General features: G+C 47.1%; 1 protein-coding gene across 8 annotated transcripts in view; it reads right to left on the bottom strand.

The window, feature by feature from the left end:
• LOC109875543 (breast carcinoma-amplified sequence 3-like) overlaps positions 1-20,605 on the bottom strand; it is a 314,869-nt gene that overhangs the window by 185,560 nt on the left and 108,704 nt on the right. For 7 of the 8 annotated variants that reach the window (XM_031795791.1, XM_031795790.1, XM_031795793.1 and 4 more), the window contains 4 exons: positions 14,982-15,106; positions 14,460-14,625; positions 14,107-14,207; positions 1,174-1,274 (listed from right to left, as the gene is read on the bottom strand). In XM_031795791.1, the coding sequence (XP_031651651.1) occupies positions 1,174-1,274; positions 14,107-14,207; positions 14,460-14,625; positions 14,982-15,106 (493 nt within the window). Of the gene's footprint in view, positions 1-1,173; positions 1,275-12,957; positions 13,023-14,106; positions 14,208-14,459; positions 14,626-14,981; positions 15,107-20,605 lie in introns of all 8 variants that reach the window. The other variant, XR_004203964.1, reaches the window with a different exon arrangement.

Genomic DNA, 20,605 nt, shown 5'->3' with positions numbered 1-20,605 from the left:
CAACATCCTCCAGCATGACCGGTTTGGCAGTAGGTCAGTCATGGTGTGGGGTGGCATTTCTTTGGGCGGCCGCACAGCCCTCCATGTGCTCGCCAGAGGTAGCCTGACTGCCATTAGGTCCCGAGATGAGGTCCTCAGACCCCTTGTGAGACCATATGCTGGTGCGATTGGCCCTGGGTTCCTCCTAATCCTAGTGTCAGCAGTTCCTGCAAGAGGAAGGCATTGATGCTATGGACTGGCCCGCCCGTTCCCCAGACATGAATCCAATTGAGCACATCTGGGACATCATGTCTCGCTCCATCCACCAACAGTGCACCACAGACTGTCCAGGAGTTGGCGGATGCTTTAGTCCAGGTCTGGGAGAAGATCCCTCAGGAGACCATCCGCCACCTCATCAGGAGCATGTCCAGCGGTGTAGGGAGGTCATACAGGCACGTGGAGGCCACATACACTACTGAGCCTCATTTTGACTTGTTTTAAGGACATTACATCAAAGTTGGATCAGCCTGTAGTGTGGTTTTCCACTTTAATTTTGAGTGTGACTCCAAATCCAGACCTCCATGGGTTGATAAATTTGATTTCCATTTACATTTTTTGTGTGATTTTGTTGTCAGCACATTCAACTATGTAAAGAAAAAAGTATTTAATAAGAATATTTCATTCATTCAGATCTAGGATGTGTTATTTTAGTGTCCCCTTTATTTTTTTGAGCAGTGTATTAAAGGGCTCTTAATTTAGTATAACAGGCTCTTCAAAATTCAATATTTGGGCACAATTTAGACTTAAAATGTCAAAGGGACGCAAAAGGCACTCATTTCCCCCCACCGGCTAGTGCCAAGGATAAGTCCTTTATGAGAGAAAATAAATAGTTTTCTGAGTGATAGGCTCTTGAAGGGATGATTGTCCCTCTTTAGCCACCATAGGACATGTGAAGAGCAGATAATGCAAATGCTTTGATGCTGCTATAGATTGGGAGGGCTCCTCAATCCATTCCTGGTGGAACCCCAGAAGGTGCACATTTTTGTTATAGCCCAGCATTAATAAACCTGATCTATCCGGTAACTGAGCATCAACCCTTTAGATTAACTGAATCAGGCGTGTTAATGCTGGCGTGTTTCATGATGTTGACTTAGTTATCACTCAGAGGTGCCAGCCGGGCAGTGTCCGTCTCACCTGTGAGAGCCACTCCTCGTCCTCCTGTCCGCTGTGGTCTGACGTCAGGCTGTCGTAAGACTCGTGGCGCGTGACAGGACCCGGGCTTCCAGGGGGCACCACTGTGGACACAGAAAGAGGTTGATGGTGTTTGTTAGAGTGAGAGAGAGAAAGAAAGCGAGGGACAGACAGACAGACAAGGAGAGAGAGACAAAGCTCAGGTTTTCCTGCTTGTTTCTCTGACACTCAGTTAAGAGAGCAAAAAGGGCATGTGTGTGCCTGAGTGTGTGTAGGAGCATGTGTAAGTGAGAGAGAACATGTGTACACACTCATGTGTGTGAGTGAGCGTGCATGTGTGTGTGTGTGTGTGTGAGGCTCCGTCAGCAGCACAGGCAGAGAGGCACCCAGACAGACAGAGTATTAACACGCGTGAATAAGCAGGAGTGGAGAATGAAGCTCAATGTGTAAAATCTGTCTTTTCTCCTGGTACCTCAGGGCCTAGCACCCCCCCCCCCCCCCCCCCCCCCCCCAGTCCGTGGTGAATTTGTTTAATGCAGGAATGACTAATAAAGTTGTTAAGTTCTCATCTGGAGCGCACAAGGCACTGCTGTCTCTTACGCCCCCTCTCTTGCCTTTTCTCTCCCTCGCTCTCTCTCTGGGTCTCTCGTGCGTAGAGCAGGTGTTGGGAGGCTTCTTAAGGAGGTGTGCTTGTCGGTTTGACACCACATACACAGCGGCGCTGTAACAAATACCTCGACTGACACTCTTCCACTGTGGAGAGGCTGACCTTATTTTCCTAAAAGCTTGTAACACACTGCTCTCACCTGCTCTGGAGAGACGGGTAGCGTGACGGTGTGTGTGGTTCCGAGCCAGATACTTATGTTGCTTTCTAACAAAGCCTGCTTATGTTACTTATTAAACAAAATCATTACTACCCCTCCCTCCTTCCTTCCACTCGCTCTCCCTCCTGCTCTACTCTTGCTCTCTGACCCTTGGGGGCAATAGCTGTTCCCTAATTAATTATTGATGCTTTGGAGCAGTTGCTGTCTGGCTCGAGTTACGGCGTTGTGGGGGTGGGGGGCTTCCATTGGCCTGAGAGAGCCGGACGGACATGCTCCTGAGTGGGGAGGCAGTGGTCATCCCCAAGGGCCAAGCACAGACAGACCTCTCTCTCTCTCTCTGTGTGTGTGTGTGTGTGTGTGTGTGTGTGTGTGTGTGTGTGTGTGTGTGTGTGTGTGTGTGTGTGTGTGTGTGTGTGTGTGTGTGTGTGTGTGTGTGTGTGTGTGTGTGTGTGTGTGTGTGTGTGTGTGTGTTAGCGAATGTAGGGATATAGAGACAGACTGACCCCACCAAACAGTTACAGACATATCTACCAGAGTGAGTGGCTGGATAAATATATAGATAGATCAATAGACAGCCATTGGGTCTGCTGCTCTTAAAGGTCTTCAGACTTTCTTAACCCTTTACACTCGGGGGAATTAGATACCAAGGTGGCATAGCAGTTCAGACGTCTTTTGTCCTCGTCTTGTCGTGTCCTGTATATATATATATTTACAACTTTTTCACATACATTTTATTTTTATTTTCCATCAACTCATCTTCAAAACACTCTCCTGCAACCCGCCTCACCAATGTATATTTATAAAAAAGTATTATTTACCTCAGATCTGTAATCCTCCAAGAAGCTAGCCAGAAACTCCAAGAAGCTAGCCTGAAACTAGCCAGAAGCTAATCCAGAAGCTAGTTCAGAAGCTAGTTAGCTCCTTTACTGGCAAATCGTTAGTATTCAGCTAACCACGGTTTGTGGTCATCAGCTATCCTTTAGCTCGAAAATCTATCGCCAGTTCTGTACGGCGCAGCGCGGCTCGGAACGGAACATACCGGACCAATTTTTCTCTCCATGTCCCTGGATTTCGACTGCTCTCTGGACATTCATACCCGGATCTCACAGCTAGCTAGCTGCTATCCGTGTGACTATCGGCCTTCGTCGATTCCGGAGCAAACATAAATTATTCCGGAGCTAGCAAGCTCCGTCAATCACTCCTGAGTTCCATCAATCACACCTGGGCTGCAGTCACCTATCCGGACACGTTTTACTGCTTTCGCGGAGCCCCACCGGGCCTTCACAACTGGACTGCCGACGTTATCTACCCGAAGGAGTTATTCGGCTGGCTCCTCCGTCGCGACGTTACCTGAACGCCCATCTGCGGCCTGCTAACCGTTAGCTGTCTTACCGGCTGCTATCTGAATAGACAATCGGACAATGTTTTCTTCTTGGGCCTCTATAACTATATCTATTGTTTTTATTTTTGTTGTTGTTGTGTGATTTGGATTAATCCCCTCTACCACACGGAACCCCACTAATCTACTGACGGAACGCAAGAGGTAGCTAACAACAGACCTCCATCCTATGCTAGCTTGCTACCGATGCCCTGGCTAGCTGTCTAAATCACCAACCAACCTCTCCACTCACCGGACCCTTTTGATCACTCGACTAAGCATGCCTCTCCTTAATGTCAATATGTCTTGTCCATTTCTGTTCTGGTTAGTGTTTATTGGCTTATTTCACTGTAGAGCCTCTAGTCCTGCTCACTATACCTTATCCAACCTATTAGTTCCACCACCCACACATGCAATGACATCTCCTGGTTTCAACGATGTTTCTAGAGACAATATCTCTCTCTTCATCACTCAATACCTAGGTTTACCTCCACTGTATTCACATCCTACCATACATTTGTCTGTACATTATACCTTGATGCTATTTTATCGCCCCCAGAAACCTCCTTTTACTCTATGTTCCAGACGTTCTAGACGACCAATTCTCATAGCTTTTAGCCGTACCCTTATTCTACTCCTCCTATGTTCCTCTGGCGATGTAGAGGTGAATCCAGGCCCTGCAGTGCCTAGCTCCACTCCTATTCCCCAGGCGCTCTCTTTTGACGACTTCTGTAACCGTAATAGCCTTGGTTTCATGCATGTTAACATTAGAAGCCTCCTCCCTAAGTTTGTTCTATTCACTGCTTTAGCACACTCTGCCAACCCGGATGTTCTAGCTGTGTCTGAATCCTGGCTTAGGAAGACCACCAAAAACTCAGACATTTTAATTCCAAACTACAACATTTTCAGACAAGATAGAACTGCCAAAGGGGGCGGTGTTGCAATCTACTGCAAAGATAGCCTGCAGAGTTCTGTCCTACTATCCAGGTCTGTACCCAAACAATTTGAACTTCTACTTTTAAAAATCCACCTCTCTAAAAACAAGTCTCTCACCGTTGCTGCCTGCTATAGACCACCCTCTGCCCCCAGCTGTGCTCTGGACACCATATGTGAACTGATTGCCCCCCATCTATCTTCAGAGTTCGTGCTGCTAGGCGACCTAAACTGGAACATGCTTAACACCCCAGCCATCCTACAATCTAAACTTGATGCCCTCAATCTCACACAAATTATCAATGAACCTACCAGGTACCTCCCCAAAACCTTAAACACGGGCACCCTCATAGATATCATCCTAACCAACTTCCCCTCTAAATACACCTCTGCTGTCTTCAACCAAGATCTCAGCGATCACTGCCTCATTGCCTGCATCCGTAATGGGTCAGCGGTCAAACGACCGCCACTCATCACTGTAAAACGCTCCCTGAAACACTTCTGCGAGCAGGCCTTTCTAATCGACCTGGCCGGGGTATCCTGGAAGGATATTGATCTCATCCCGTCAGTAGAGGATGCCTGGATATTTTTTTAAAATGCCTTCCTAACCATCCTAAATAAACATGCCCCATTCAAGAAATGTAGAACCAGGAACAGATATAGCCCTTGGTTCTCCCCAGACCTGACTGCCCTTAACCAACACAAAAACATCCTATGGCGTTCTGCATTAGCATCGAACAGCCCCCGTGATATGCAGCTGTTCAGGGAAGCTAGAAATCATTATACACAGGCAGTTAGAAAAGCCAAGGCTAGCTTTTTCAAGCAGAAATTTGCTTCCTGCAACACTAACTCAAAAAAGTTCTGGGACACTGTAAAGTCCATGGAGAATAAGAACACCTCCTCCCAGCTGCCCACTGCACTGAAGATAGGAAACACTGTCACCACTGATAAATCCACCATAATTGAGAATTTCAATAAGCATTTTTCTACGGCTGGCCATGCTTTCCACCTGGCTACTCCTACCCCGGACAACAGCACTGCACCCCCAACAGCAACTCGCCCAAGCCTTCCCCATTTCTCCTTCTCCCAAATCCATTCAGCTGATGTTCTGAAAGAGCTGCAAAATCTGGACCCCTACAAATCAGCCGGGCTAGACAATCTGGACCCTTTCTTTCTAAAATTATCTGCCGAAATTGTTGCCACCCCTATTACTAGCCTGTTCAATCTCTCTTTCGCGTCATCTGAGATTCCCAAAGATTGGAAAGCAGCTGCGGTCATCCCCCTCTTCAAAGGGGGGGACACTCTTGACCCAAACTGCTACAGACCTATATCTATCCTACCGTGCCTTTCTAAGGTCTTCGAAAGCCAAGTCAACAAACAGATTACCGACCATTTCGAATCTCACCATACCTTCTCTGCTATGCAATCTGGTTTCAGAGCTGGTCATGGGTGCACCTCAGCCACGCTCAAGGTCCTAAACGATATCTTAACCGCCATCGATAAGAAACATTACTGTGCAGCCGTATTCATTGATCTGGCCAAGGCTTTCGACTCTGTCAATCACCATATCCTCATCGGCAGACTCGACAGCCTTGGTTTCTCAAATGATTGCCTCGCCTGGTTCACCAACTACTTCTCTGATAGAGTTCAGTGTGTCAAATCGGAGGGTCTGCTGTCCGGACCTCTGGCAGTCTCTATGGGGGTGCCACAGGGTTCAATTCTTGGACCGACTCTCTTCTCTGTATACATCAATGAGGTCGCTCTTGCTGCTGGTGAGTCCCTGATCCACCTCTACGCAGACGACACCATTCTGTATACTTCCGGCCCTTCTCTGGACACTGTGTTAACAACCCTCCAGGCAAGCTTCAATGCCATACAACTCTCCTTCCGTGGCCTCCAATTGCTCTTGAATGCAAGTAAAACTAAATGCATGCTCTTCAACCGATCGCTGCCTGCACCTACCCGCCTGTCCAACATCACTACTCTGGACGGCTCTGACTTAGAATACGTGGACAACTACAAATACTTAGGTGTCTGGTTAGATTGTAAACTCTCCTTCCAGACCCATATCAAACATCTCCAATCCAAAGTTAAATCTAGAATTGGCTTCCTATTTCGCAACAAAGCATCCTTCACTCATGCTGCCAAACATACCCTTGTAAAACTGACCATCCTACCAATCCTCGACTTTGGCGATGTCATTTACAAAATAGCCTCCAATACCCTACTCAACAAATTGGATGCAGTCTATCACAGTGCAATCCGTTTTATCACCAAAGCCCCATATACTACCCACCATTGCGACCTGTACGCTCTCGTTGGCTGGCCCTCGCTTCATACTCGTCGCCAAACCCACTGGCTCCATGTCATCTACAAGACCCTGCTAGGTAAAGTCCCCCCTTATCTCAGCTCGCTGGTCACCATAGCATCTCCCACCTGTAGCACACGCTCCAGCAGGTATATCTCTCTAGTCACCCCCAAAACCAATTCTTTCTTTGGCCGCCTCTCCTTCCAGTTCTCTGCTGCCAATGACTGGAACGAACTACAAAAATCTCTGAAACTGGAAACACTTATCTCCCTCACTAGCTTTAAGCACCAACTGTCAGAGCAGCTCACAGATTACTGCACCTGTACATAGCCCACCTATAATTTAGCCCAAACAACTACCTCTTTCCCAACTGTATTTAATTTTAATTTATTTATTTATTTTGCTCCTTTGCACCCCATTATTTTTATTTATTTCTACTTTGCACATTCTTCCATTGCAAAACTACCATTCCAGTATTTTACTTGCTATATTGTATTTACTTTGCCATCTTGGCCTTTTTTGCCTTTACCTCCCTTCTCACCTCATTTGCTCACATTGTATATAGACTTGTTTATACTGCATTATTGACTGTATGTTTGTTTTTACTCCATGTGTAACTCTGTGTCGTTTTATCTGTCGAACTGCTTTGCTTTATCTTGGCCAGGTCGCAATTGTAAATGAGAACTTGTTCTCAACTTGCCTACCTGGTTAAATAAAGGTAAAATAAATAAAATAAAAAATTGGCCTATATGGACACGGCTAAATTGAAATGTTTCTTCCAGAAGAAATATGAAAAGCATATGCATAAGCATGGTAGCAATTTAAAGGTAAGAGTTTAAAGATGATGGGAAAATTATTAGACCAAAGTTGAGGACAACAGTTCACCTGACACAAGAATCCAAACATTACACTGCTGATTTTGTGCAATTCACCGCTTTTCCTGGAAAATATGGAGTAGGTGCAACATAAAACAATGACAAGGGTTTGAGTGAGAGGACTAACTGGTGTCTCCAAGTGGTCACAGTTCCTAAGTCATTTCAATGTATTTTTATGACTCAAAGAAAAGTCTTCAACTATAAGGTGTTTAAGCTCCCCTAGCTGTGACGCTGAGGAACTACAGCAAGCACACTTGTAGTTGTTGGGAACACAACCCTACATCATCGCCATCCCTTTCACAATTACTGTTGTTGTTTATGCAATCCAAAAACGGCCCATTATACATCTGGGTCAGGTGGGCAAGCTTGTTCTGTTCCAACATGACTAGTTATAAAATATGATCTTACAGTGTTAGGCTTTCACAGGGCAATTCAGAGAAAAATAACATAATTCTGATGTGCAGACAGCAGTCATGCATTCAGGAAAAGTTTTTTCCCCCAGCGCAGCAGATGGCTACACTGGTCCACTAATAAACGACTATTAAAAGGCCCACCACACTACCTGTCTGAAACAGTGGACTATTTCATTAACGCAAGACGGCATATTTGCCTCAGTGATAGTTGATAGCAAAGACTACAATCTGAACTGACTCAGGCGGAATAATAGAACCATTCCTATGAAGTAGAATTATAACAAATTTATGGTGTTTACCAGGCAAATCTGATTGGTGTTATTCTTTGGAAAATTCCCTGTTCTGGTAACACACCATCATAAAACAAAAGTGATTTTAAAAATGTTCCAAAGCGATCTCAAAGCCTGTGTCTCTGTGTTCTAAGAGGAAGTGGTATAGTTCTGCTGATCAGAGGAGACACACAGTGAGTGGTCTGGTCAAGGCCGCCAGTAGCAGGAGGAAGTGCAGGGATGCATCCAAAATGGCACCCTATTCCCTATATAGTGCACTGGTCAAAAGTAGTGCACTATATCGGAATATGGTGTAATTTCAGACAGAGTTAGTTGTCTGGTGGATGACAGTAGCAGTAACAGCAGGTAAAGTGAGTAGACCCAGAACAAAGCAGGGCCAGATATTGATCAGGTCTGACTGATGACCTGTTCTCTGGGGAGAGATAGGACTAATGATCTGAGGTAGTTTCTCTCTCTCTCACTGATTTGGGCAGTCCTTTTTGACAATTCGGAAGGCCAGTTGGGATAATGTCCCTATCTGACAAGGCCGGCTTGTACAGTGCTTGTCTATGGCTGATCCTCCTTTCCCACTTTTTCTTTAACAATCAGCCCAGAGGTAAAGACCAATCAGCCCACAGGTAAAGACCAATCAGCCCACAGGTAAAGACCAATCAGCCCACAGGTAAAGACCAATCAGCCCACAGGTAAAGACCAATCAGCCCAGCGGTAAAGACCAATCAGCCCAGCGGTAAAGACCAATCAGCCCAGCGGTAAAGACCAATCAGCCCAGCGGTAAAGACCAATCAGCCCAGCGGTAAAGACCAATCAGCCCAGCGGTAAAGACCAATCAGCCCAGCGGTAAAGACCAATCAGCCCAGCGGTAAAGACCAATCAGCCCAGCGGTAAAGACCAATCAGCCCAGCGGTAAAGACCAATCAGCCCAGCGGTAAAGACCAATCAGCCCAGCGGTAAAGACCAATCAGCCCAGCGGTAAAGACCAATCAGCCAGCGGTAAAGACCAATCAGCCCAGCGGTAAAGACCAATCAGCCCAGCGGTAAAGACCAATCAGCCCAGCGGTAAAGACCAATCAGCCAGCGGTAAAGACCAATCAGCCCAGCGGTAAAGACCAATCAGCCCAGCGGTAAAGACCAATCAGCCCAGCGGTAAAGACCAATCAGCCCAGCGGTAAAGACCAATCAGCCCAGCGGTAAAGACCAATCAGCCCAGCGGTAAAGACCAATCAGCCCAGCGGTAAAGACCAATCAGCCCAGCGGTAAAGACCAATCAGCCCAGCGGTAAAGACCAATCAGCCCAGCGGTAAAGACCAATCAGCCCAGCGGTAAAGACCAATCAGCCCAGCGGTAAAGACCAATCAGCCCAGCGGTAAAGACCAATCAGCCCAGCGGTAAAGACCAATCAGCCCAGCGGTAAAGACCAATCAGCCCAGCGGTAAAGACCAATCAGCCCAGCGGTAAAGACCAATCAGCCCAGCGGTAAAGACCAATCAGCCCAGCGGTAAAGACCAATCAGCCCAGCGGTAAAGACCAATCAGCCCAGCGGTAAAGACCAATCAGCCAGCGGTAAAGACCAATCAGCCCAGCGGTAAAGACCAATCAGCCCAGCGGTAAAGACCAATCAGCCCAGCGGTAAAGACCAATCAGCCCAGCGGTAAAGACCAATCAGCCCAGCGGTAAAGACCAATCAGCCCAGCGGTAAAGACCAATCAGCCCAGCGGTAAAGACCAATCAGCCCAGCGGTAAAGACCAATCAGCCCAGCGGTAAAGACCAATCAGCCCAGCGGTAAAGACCAATCAGCCCAGCGGTAAAGACCAATCAGCCCAGCGGTAAAGACCAATCAGCCCAGCGGTAAAGACCAATCAGCCCAGCGGTAAAGACCAATCAGCCCAGCGGTAAAGACCAATCAGCCCAGCGGTAAAGACCAATCAGCCCAGCGGTAAAGACCAATCAGCCCCAGCGGTAAAGACCAATCAGCCAGCGGTAAAGACCAATCAGCCCAGCGGTAAAGACCAATCAGCCCAGCGGTAAAGACCAATCAGCCCAGCGGTAAAGACCAATCAGCCCAGCGGTAAAGACCAATCAGCCCAGCGGTAAAGACATCAGCCCAGCGTAAAGACCAATCAGCCCAGCGGTTAAAGACCAATCAGCCCAGCGGTAAAGACCAATCAGCCCAGCGGTAAAGACCAATCAGCCAGCGGTAAAGACCAATCAGCCCAGCGGTAAAGACCAATCAGCCCAGCGGTAAAGACCAATCAGCCCAGCGGTAAAGACCAATCAGCCCAGCGGTAAAGACCAATCAGCCCAGCGGTAAAGACCAATCAGCCCAGCGGTAAAGACCAATCAGCCCAGCGGTAAAGACCAATCAGCCCAGCGGTAAAGACCAATCAGCCCAGCGGTAAAGACCAATCAGCCCAGCGGTAAAGACCAATCAGCCCAGCGGTAAAGACCAATCAGCCCAGAGGTAAAGACCAATCAGCCCAGAGGTAAAGACCAATCAGCCCAGAGGTAAAGACCAATCAGCCCAGAGGTAAAGACCAATCAGCCCAGAGAGGTAAAGACCAAACAGCCCAGCGGTAAAGACCAAACAGCCCAGCGGTAAAGACCAAACAGCCCAGCGGTAAAGACCAAACAGCCCAGAGGTAAAGACCAAACAGCCCAGAGGTAAAGACCAAACAGCCCAGAGGTAAAGACCAAACAGCCCAGAGGTAAAGACCAAACAGCCCAGAGGTAAAGACCAAACAGCCCAGAGGTAAAGACCAAACAGCCCAGAGGTAAAGACCAAACAGCCCAGAGGTAAAGACCAAACATCCCAGAGGTAAAGACCAAACAGCCCAGAGGTAAAGACCAAACAGCCCAGAGGTAAAGACCAAACAGCTCAGAGGTAAAGAACAAACAGCTCAGAGGTAAAGAACAAACAGCCCAGAGGTAAAGACTAAACAGCCCAGCGGTAAAGACTAAACAGCCCAGCGGTAAAGACCAAACAGCCCAGCGGTAAAGACCAAACAGCCCAGAGGTAAAGACCAAACAGCCCAGAGGTAAAGACTAAACAGCCCAGAGGTAAAGACTAAACAGCCCAGAGGTAAAGACCAAACAGCCCAGAGGTAAAGACCCGCTCCCGCTGGCCTCGGAAGTCTCTCACTCAGCCAATTAGTGGTTATTGACAAGGCCGTGGCGCGTCGTCACGCCGCCACAGTTACTACATTATGAAAGGAATCTAGGGGCTAAACTTTATTTTAGTATTCTTATCTTTTATTATTTCTTATTGTTGTTGCATCAACTTGTACATACGACTAATAAAACTTGAAACTAGGGGGAGGCCAGGGCCAAAAAGCACCAGCGCAGCCACCACTGAAGTGTCCAGCCTACTCAGAGGAGCCAGCCAGAAGATCAGGGAGGTCAATTATTCACGCCATGTTTGCCTCGGTGAAGTCTTGCGGCCGGGGAAGAGGTGTCTGAACACACAGCTATATGAATACAGCCCCCACACTTCAAAAACACGGAAAATTTACCCTAAATCTCAAGAATGAATGCTGCAAATGAGGAAGGAAAAAAACCTCACATTCGTCAATCGTGTGGTGGTGTTATTCTAAGGGATCCGACCACAGGTTTAAATCTACTCAAGACACCTCAGGGCAACACAAATTGGCCCCATATATTCACATTGGGCCTTTTAGAATAAAAAGGGTCTCTGTTTCTCCTAACTGGCAGGCTGAGCCATTCACATAACAGTGACGATTCCATGAGCCATCAAAGCTGGATGGAGACAGCATTTATGAGGCAAGCACGTCATCCTCATATCTCACTGTGTCCATCCGTGAGTGAGTGAGTGAGTGTGTGTCTGTCTGAGTGTGTGTGTGTGTCTGTGCACCTCTCTCTCTCCGTCTCTTATCATCCCCAGCAGTGTAGTGGAGTTGCTGTTTACCAGGCTGTGGCAGAGCAGAGCGGGCCCAGAGCGGTGCTAGTGGGGTGGGCAGACGGACAGGTAGAGATAGTGACCATGAAGTGGCGCCACCTCTGCTTTTAATCACCAGCCTGCGAGGCTCCTCTCCGGCTGGGCTGGCATGACCCTGAGCTCCATCCCTCCACAGCAACATGCATTTTTAATCACACCGGTCATTCAATATAGAGAGAGCAGCAGCTGTCAATCACACAACATGCAAACACTCTAACCCCATACTCTAGAAGGTTGTGGAACCCAGCTAGGTCCCTGAATACACACTCATTTGCAGATCTAAAAAAGATACCAGTGATTTATCATACCCCCCTGCCTCGCTCCCTCCCTCTCTCCATATTTCTCTTTGTGACCTCTCATTTCCTCCACGTCTCTCAATTTCTCTGTCTTCTTAGCTTTCCTATCCCTTTCTCCTCCCGTCACGCACTCCTTCTGCTTGTTGACATTTGAGGTAGTATCTACTACGTAAACTAGACCCTGATACTGTAGTTTGTATTGGAGCAGGGTGGAGAGCAGCAGCTTCTCCCTCCATAAACTCTGATCTTTACCCACCACTGGAGAAGGCCAACACAGTGTGTGTGTTGTGTGGCATCCCCGGGTCAGATTGGCCCCCCCTGGATCACATCATCTCTGCCCATCCATCTGCTGGTGAGCAGAGTGGACGCACAGTGTTATGAAACAGAACGGGCGCAAAGCGGAGGAAGGAAAGGTGGCACTCCGTGAGCCGTAGTAGCATGCAGGAAACGCCTGGGGGTGGAGCGGAGCAATGGGTAGAAGTACAAGACAGCAAATGAAGTAAGTGCATATTGTATTGACCTGGGTGTGTGAGCGCGATAGGGTTGGTGCTGCTCGGCTGTCAGGAGGAACAGGAACAGGAGGAACTGTCAGGAGGAACAGGAGGAACATCACTAATTGCAGCTAATTGTGAGAAAGCACCGAGACTAAATCATTATGCCCTCTGTCTGGCCCATTGTGCCCTCTGTCTGGCCCATTGTGCCTTCTCACAGGACCAAGTCACACTAAAACCAGCGCCGATGCCCGCTGCCGAACAATCACACCAACTTAACTTCATTGCTCTGACACAAGAAAGGACTATTAGAACTCATTTGAGAAAATATCCTACCCGTTCAGCCCTGAGCACTGGGAGAACGTCTACCTCCCAAATGGCACCCTATTCCCTATAGTGCACTACTGTTGACCATAGGACACAGGTCAAAAGTAGTACACTAAGTAGGGAATAGGGTACCATTTGGGAGGTAGACATTTTAGCGTAGAATAGAGGAGACAGAAGAACAAGCACACGGGATGAGAAGGAGATTTGCCCCAACGGCACTTCAAGAGCTAATTACTGATTTATGTTCATGATTATGCAGCTAATGCAACAACACACAGTTATAACAGAGGTTAAGTTAAATGTGTGGCCATCCGTGTGCACTCTGCCCTCCAGAGTCACCCTCCTCTTCCCTCTGCCATCTCCAGCCTCCACAGCCTGTCACATATCAACCTGAAGTGCTTGGTGCTCTTTGTACTTGTTACTGAGTTAGGAGGAGTTGAGGCTGGCTAATCGGCTTCATTTGAATGAGTTGAGTGGAGTTGGTTGAGCTGTTCGCGTTGTCATGCTGACTTGTCCAGACACACTGTGACAAAGACTTGATGGAAAGCGCCGTACAGACGGAACAGAACGGATGAAAAGCTGATCGTTTGTGTGATAAGAGATCTGAGGCCAGAGCACTACTCAGATGGACTGATGTCTGATCTCCACTGAGGGTTTTAAGAGGGAACAGGGACGTAATGGAGGACTGAAAGGGTCCTACTCTCAGCATGTCACCAATAAGAAGGCAAAGACAATCTCCCATAGAGAATAAACAGTAGGAATCAGTAGGCTTCAGCTCTGGCACCGGGCTAATGGTGCACACATACACACGCACAAATAGTACATACACACACACAGTGTAAAACACTTACATCCAGCCAGGAGGTATTGGTAATGTTGCACCAGGTCAGAGGCCAGCACCAGAGGGTGGTTGGAGAGAAAGGGAGGCGGCAGCTCATTCCACAGTGGAGTCCTGTAACAACAAAACATAACAAAGGAGAGAAACACACAGTCAATTACAGATGACATCTCAGGATCTCTCCCAAATGGCACCCTATTCCCAATGTAGTGCACTACTGTATAAATCACATACAGTAATATATTGTGCAGTTACACAGTAATGTACATAAATCTTCAAAACATGAACCACAGCTTAGCAGAGGGGGGGAAAACAGAGGGTCTGTGTGTGTGTGTGTGTGTGTGTGTGTGAGGAAGGGTCAGTTACCTAGCCAGGCTCCAGCAGGCCCGTGGACATGTGTTGAGCTCCAGGGGTGTGTCATCGCTGATCTTCTGGGCTGTGCTGATTGGCCGAGGCTCCAGGACATGCTCCACTAGGGTGCCATAGCAACTGAGGATGTAGAGGGACTCCACCACTGACCGGCTGGACTGGTCTGAGGAACAGTAGAGGTCAACAGGTCAACGTTACAAAGTAAGAGGAGCGTGGTGTTGTGACATTGCTAAGTGTTTTGTCTACTTCGCCCAGAATCTCCCTGAGTGGGTTTGTACTTCCTTGACCTTAATGTTGGGTCTACACAGGGGGCTTAGAAAGGTCAATGCACAGATCCAAGTCAAATGGTATTTGCGATTCTCACACCGATTTTAAACTTCTACATTTTGCCAAATGAAAACGAAATGAAAGTGTTTTAGCGTGATGGTGGTTTTGGGGGTAACAGCTAAGATACTAATGCACTAGTGGGATATGTAATGATAAACATAATGCTACAAAGCCAAAGCGACCCCTCCTCACCTTTCTCTCTCTTCATGTTGGGGTTGGTCATGTACCAGGAGCGTGAGGCAGCAAAGACAGCAGCCACACAGAACTCTCCTCCACTGGACTTACTGGGGGAGATTTGGGGGGGAGGCTTGGCTTTGCTGCAGGAGAAAGAGCGGGAGAGAGAGGGGGTGAGTGGGTAGCAGAACACAGCCGAAGGGACACAGGGTTCTCCTCTTGGAGAAAATAAAGGCTGGCGGTTTGAGTTGTTAGATCAACTAAAGCTGTAGTTAAAGAATGAGAGAACGATACCAATCTGGTTTGAGATATTAAAGTTCAAACACTGTCACATCTGTGAACAAAGAACAAGCCAAGCTTTTAATACAATTACATTTCATGCGATTTAACAAAATAAAGAGATGAGCATGACTTAAAATGAAGTGCATTGGTAGCAAAAAAAAAATAGAAGACAGAAATCTTTTATGCCCTGAGTTGTCTCCAATTTCACTGTGCCGGTGTTTGGACAAATGATTTATGTACTGGTCTCTACTATTCAGCCAATTAAAAACAGCATTAGACATAATACAGGATATTTCCTCCCTCATCCAACACAGGGTTCCTGCAGTCGGAACGGGATAACGTGTGTCTCTGTGTCTGTTCCCATGCCAGTAGATCAGCTCTGTCGTTGATGACGCCCTTCCTTTTGTCATGAAGCATGTCATGTACACTGAAACCACCCCAGGCTGGCCTGACCATTGACTGTACTGAGGACTGGGTTTGTCCACACGCCGGAAAACACACACATGAATAGAACTGAGTGGATAATGGTTATCACCTGAACATGAGTCTCGAATGCTGCTAGTCTTCCAGCTGCTTCCTCTAGTCTCACTTTGAGTTAGCCGTTTGAGAGAATTTACTGGGAGTTAGTGGATTATTCAGACATGTCAGGACCGTTTGGATGAAAGCGAACACAGGAAAGGTTCAGTATGGTGACAGTGCTGCATATGCTAGTGATGGGAGAACAGTAGCGGAGTGGCCTGGTATTATTGTCCAGCCCTATAACCAAGGTGGACAGTAAAACCCCCGGTTTTCACTCACACACACACACACACACACACACACACACACACACACACACACACACACACACACACACACACACACACACACACACACACACACACACACACACACACACACACACACACACACACCAAGATTTTGGAACATGAAAATTCTCTATAATTGTATTTATTTTATTTAACCAGGCAAGTCAGTTAAGAACAAATTCTTATTTTCAATGACGGCCTAGGAACAGTGGGTTAACTGCCTGTTCAGGGGCAGAACGACAGATTTGTACCTTGTCAGCTCGGGGATTTGACCTTGCAACCTTCCGGTTACTAGTCCAACGCTCTAACCACTAGGCTACCCTGCCGCCCCAAATGTAATATTCAACAATTCACTTCTGATCAATTCCTCAAACATTTTCCATACTATCTACCCCAAAGTGGTTCTGTTGAATCCAGTGTGAAGGCATACTGTCCAGTACTGGAACTATCCTTGGTCTCACAGCCTCAAACTGACACAGCCTGACACACTAACACAGCCTGACACACTAATAGGTGTTGAATGACCTGTTGTGGGCCTCAACTCTCCCTCCTCTTCCCTTATAACTGTCAGCAGCTGGTAAATGACTCACAGGACGAGGGGAGATGTTGATGTCTTAGTTTAGCCGACACGGTGTGATGGGTGTTTCTGGGTAGAACAGGGGGAAGGCCTTAGTGGCTGTGTATTTATTAGTGTTGGATAAAGGCTGAATAACCTAATATCTACAGTAAGCCGTGCTAGCTGATGAGAGAGATAGGAACATGTCAGGATATTGCCTTGGCTAACTCTACGGCCCTCTCTCTCCTCCTCGGGATCTGTCCATCCGTCCGATTGTCTGTCTGTCTGTCAGTGTGTCCAGGAGATAGAGCCATGAAAACATCAGAGCCTCGGCCGGACGTCCAGGGGTCAGCCAATACAGCACACTGCATCCTTCTCACTCCGCATTCCCTCTCTCCCTCTCCCTTTTCTCTTCCAGTCACACACTCTACGTTTTCTCATTCAGTCACTCTCTCTCTACGTTTTCTCTTCCAGTCACTCTCTCTACGTTTTCTCATTCAGTCACTCTCTCTCTACGTTTTCTCATTCAGTCACTCTCTTTCTACGTTTTCCCATTCAGTCACTCTCTTTCTACGTTTTCCCCATCCAGTCACTCTCTCTACGTTTTCTCATTCAGTCACTCTCTCTACGTTTTCCCATTCAGTCACTCTCTCTACGTTTTCCCATTCAGTCACTCTCTCTACGTTTTCTCATTCAGTCACTCTCTCTACGTTTTCTCATTCAGTCACTCTCTCTATGTTTTCTCATTCAGTCACTCTCTCTACGTTTTCTCATTCAGTCACTCTCTCTACGTTTTCTCATTCAGTCACTCTCTCTATGTTTTCTCCTTCAGTCACTCTCTACGTTTTCTCATTCAGTCCCTCTCTACGTATTCTCATTCAGTCACTCTCTTTCTACGTTTTCCCATTCAGTCACTCTCTCTACGTTTTCTCATTCAGTCACTCTCTCTCTACGTTTTCTCATTCAGTCACTCTCTCTCTACGTTTTCTCATTCAGTCACTCTCTCTACGTTTTCTCATTCAGTCACTCTCTCTACGTTTTCTCATTCAGTCACTCTCTCTACGTTTTCTCATTCAGTCCCTCTCTCTACGTTTTCTCATTCAGTCCCTCTCTCTACGTTTTCTCATTCAGTCCCTCTCTCTACGTTTTCCCATTCAGTCACTCTCTTTCTACGTTTTCCCATTCAGTCACTCTCTCTACGTTTTCTCATTCAGTCACTCTCTCTCTACGTTTTCTCATTCAGTCACTCTCTACGTTTTCTCATTCAGTCACTCTCTACGTTTTCTCATTCAGTCACTCTCTCTACGTTTTCTCATTCAGTCACTCTACGTTTTTTCATTGTCACTCTACGTTTTTTCATTGTCACTCTACGTTTTCTCATTCAGTCACTCTACGTTTTTTCATTGTCACTCTACGTTTTCTCATTCAGTCACTCTCTCTACGTTTTCTCATTCAGTCACTCTCTCTACGTTTTCTCATTCAGTCACTCTCTCTACGTTTTCTTATTCAGTCCCTCTCTCTACGTTCTCTCATTCCGTCACTCTCTGTTTATCAACCTCTCTAATGCAACATCTGCATATCAAAGTATGACTAATATGGTGATGATGGGAAACAACAAATCCTGTTCCACGCTCTGGATCTCTCTTTAACAGAATCAATGATATGGGAGCTGGTGAATGGTTTGGGGAGGGTTGGGGTATGTGTTAGTCATAACAGAACACGTAACCTCACCCACCATGATTTGTGTGGGTGTGTGCGGGTGCGCGTGCGTCTGACAGCTAGCGGTGAGCGACATGGAGTCTGTAGGGCTCTTCTTTAGTGAGGTTTACTACCATCTCTCCAACGTTCTGCTTCCTCTCTCACGTACTGGAAAAAAATGGAAAGCCTAAAAGCTTGTGGTCAACTGGTTTCAATATCCTCAGGAAACACAAATCCTATTCCAGGGTGGCTTGACTTTGGTTTTGGGGTGAAATCTTATGCTGACGCATTTGCCACACGGAGCTGTGTGTAGTGTGAAGAAAGGTATTTTCTAGCCCCGCTATTCACCGTTGCCTTTGGGCAGAATAATACTTCAAGAAATAGCATTGTTTAAAAAGTACATGTTTTCATGAATTGAGGGGAAAGGCCCAATGACAAATGAAATATTATAGAAATGTGGCTAAGAAGAGAAGAAGGCTTCAAGGAGCTATGCTGCAGGGCTGGCCTGGGTACTAACACACACTATGTACGCCCGAACACACCACAGACTGTGATAAGTTGTCCTTGTGGTGTCTCCATACTGATCAGCTAGAGTGGCTGCTCTCCCTTTGAAGAATCCTGGGTTACCACCGTCTGCCAATGGGAGTGGGATCACAGCTTGGTTCTCTGAGTAGAAATGGCCGCAAAAGTTTATTCATCTGCGTTTCAAATCATTATTTTCCACTCGGTCTCACTTGAAGTGGCTTGAAAGTGTTGAGGTTTTGACAGACAGACAGACAGACAGACAGACAGACAGACAGACAGACAGACAGAGTACTCTGGACTCCATATGGTACAGAGGAACCGGTCAGGAAAGAGGAACAAAATAAAAAATATAACCCAGTATAAATAAACTATGAAAAATAAATATACAGAGTGGGACGGGGGAGAGAGGGGGGCGATGGATGTCACTAAACCGAAGCCAAATCCCCTTTTCTCTCCTTCTCTCTCCCCACAAAATGTTTTTTTGTGCTATTAGGAAGAGACTTCATTTTCTCTGCAACTTTAATTCACTGAAGAGACTACTCGCATGTCATTTCCACTTTTAATTTAACAAATGAGGACTCTTGACTGAGCTAATAGCTTTTCCTCAGGGGCATAATTCAATCTGCGACATCCACCATCAAAGTTGTTTGGCATTACAGGGCTGAGGCGAACATGAGGCGCCATCAAGGGGTCGGGAGGGGGGCAGGGCGAGAGCAGCAGCTGACAGCCTCCATTTATTTTCAGGGCCCTCTCCGTAAACAAATCCGATAGAGCCGCTCGTCCAGCGACTAAGAGCAGGGGGGGCTGTAGGGTAGAGCAGACCACTGGTTGCATCCAAAATGGCACCATATTCCCTATATACAATTTTACCAGGGCCCATAGGGTACTGGTCAAACGTAGGGCACTACATAGGGAATCATTTGGGAAACACACAGTGTAACGCTAAACGGGGGTGAGAGGAGTGGACGCAAAGCCCATGTTTAATATGTATCAGTGGCTGGGCATAGAGAGAGAGAGAGAGAGAGAGAGAGAGAGACAGAGACAGAGAGAGACAGAGAGAGACAGAGAGAGACAGAGAGAGAGACAGAGAGAGAGACAGAGAGAGACAGAGAGAGAGACAGAGAGAGAGACAGAGAGAGAGACAGAGAGAGAGACAGAGAGAGAGACAGAGAGAGACAGAGAGAGAGACAGAGAGAGACAGAGAGAGACAGAGAGAGACAGACAGAGAGAGAGAGAGACAGAGACAGACAGACAGAGAGAACAGAGACAGAGAGAGACAGAGAGAGACCAGAGAGCGGACAAGAGAGAGACAGAGAGAGACAGAGAGAGACATAGAGGACAGAGATAGCAGAGAGATAGAGTAACAGAGAGAACAGTAGAGAGAGAGACGACAGAGTAGAGATACAGAGAGAGAGAGATACAGAGAGAGAGACAGAGAGAGAGACAGAGGACGGAGAGAGAGATAGAGATAAGAGAGAGAGAAGAGAGAGAAGATAGAGAAGAGACAGAGAGACAGAGAGAGAGACAGAGAGAAGAGAGAGACAGAGAAGACAGAGAGAGACAAGAAGAGAGAGACAGAGAACAGAGAGAGACAGAGAGAGAGAGACAAGAGAGACAGACATACAGAACATACAGATACAGGAGTAGAGACAGGAGACAGAGAGAGAGAGACAGGAGAGAGAGAGAGACAGAGAGAGAGAGAGACAGAGAGAGACAGAGAGAGAGAGAGACAGAGAGAGAGACGAGAGAGAGAGAGAGCAGAGAGAGAGACA

Source organism: Oncorhynchus kisutch, linkage group LG18 (genome assembly GCF_002021735.2).
Source record: "Oncorhynchus kisutch isolate 150728-3 linkage group LG18, Okis_V2, whole genome shotgun sequence".
NCBI classification, from domain to species: Eukaryota; Metazoa; Chordata; class Actinopteri; order Salmoniformes; family Salmonidae; genus Oncorhynchus; species Oncorhynchus kisutch.
This window is presented reverse-complemented; position numbering and strand designations above follow the sequence as displayed.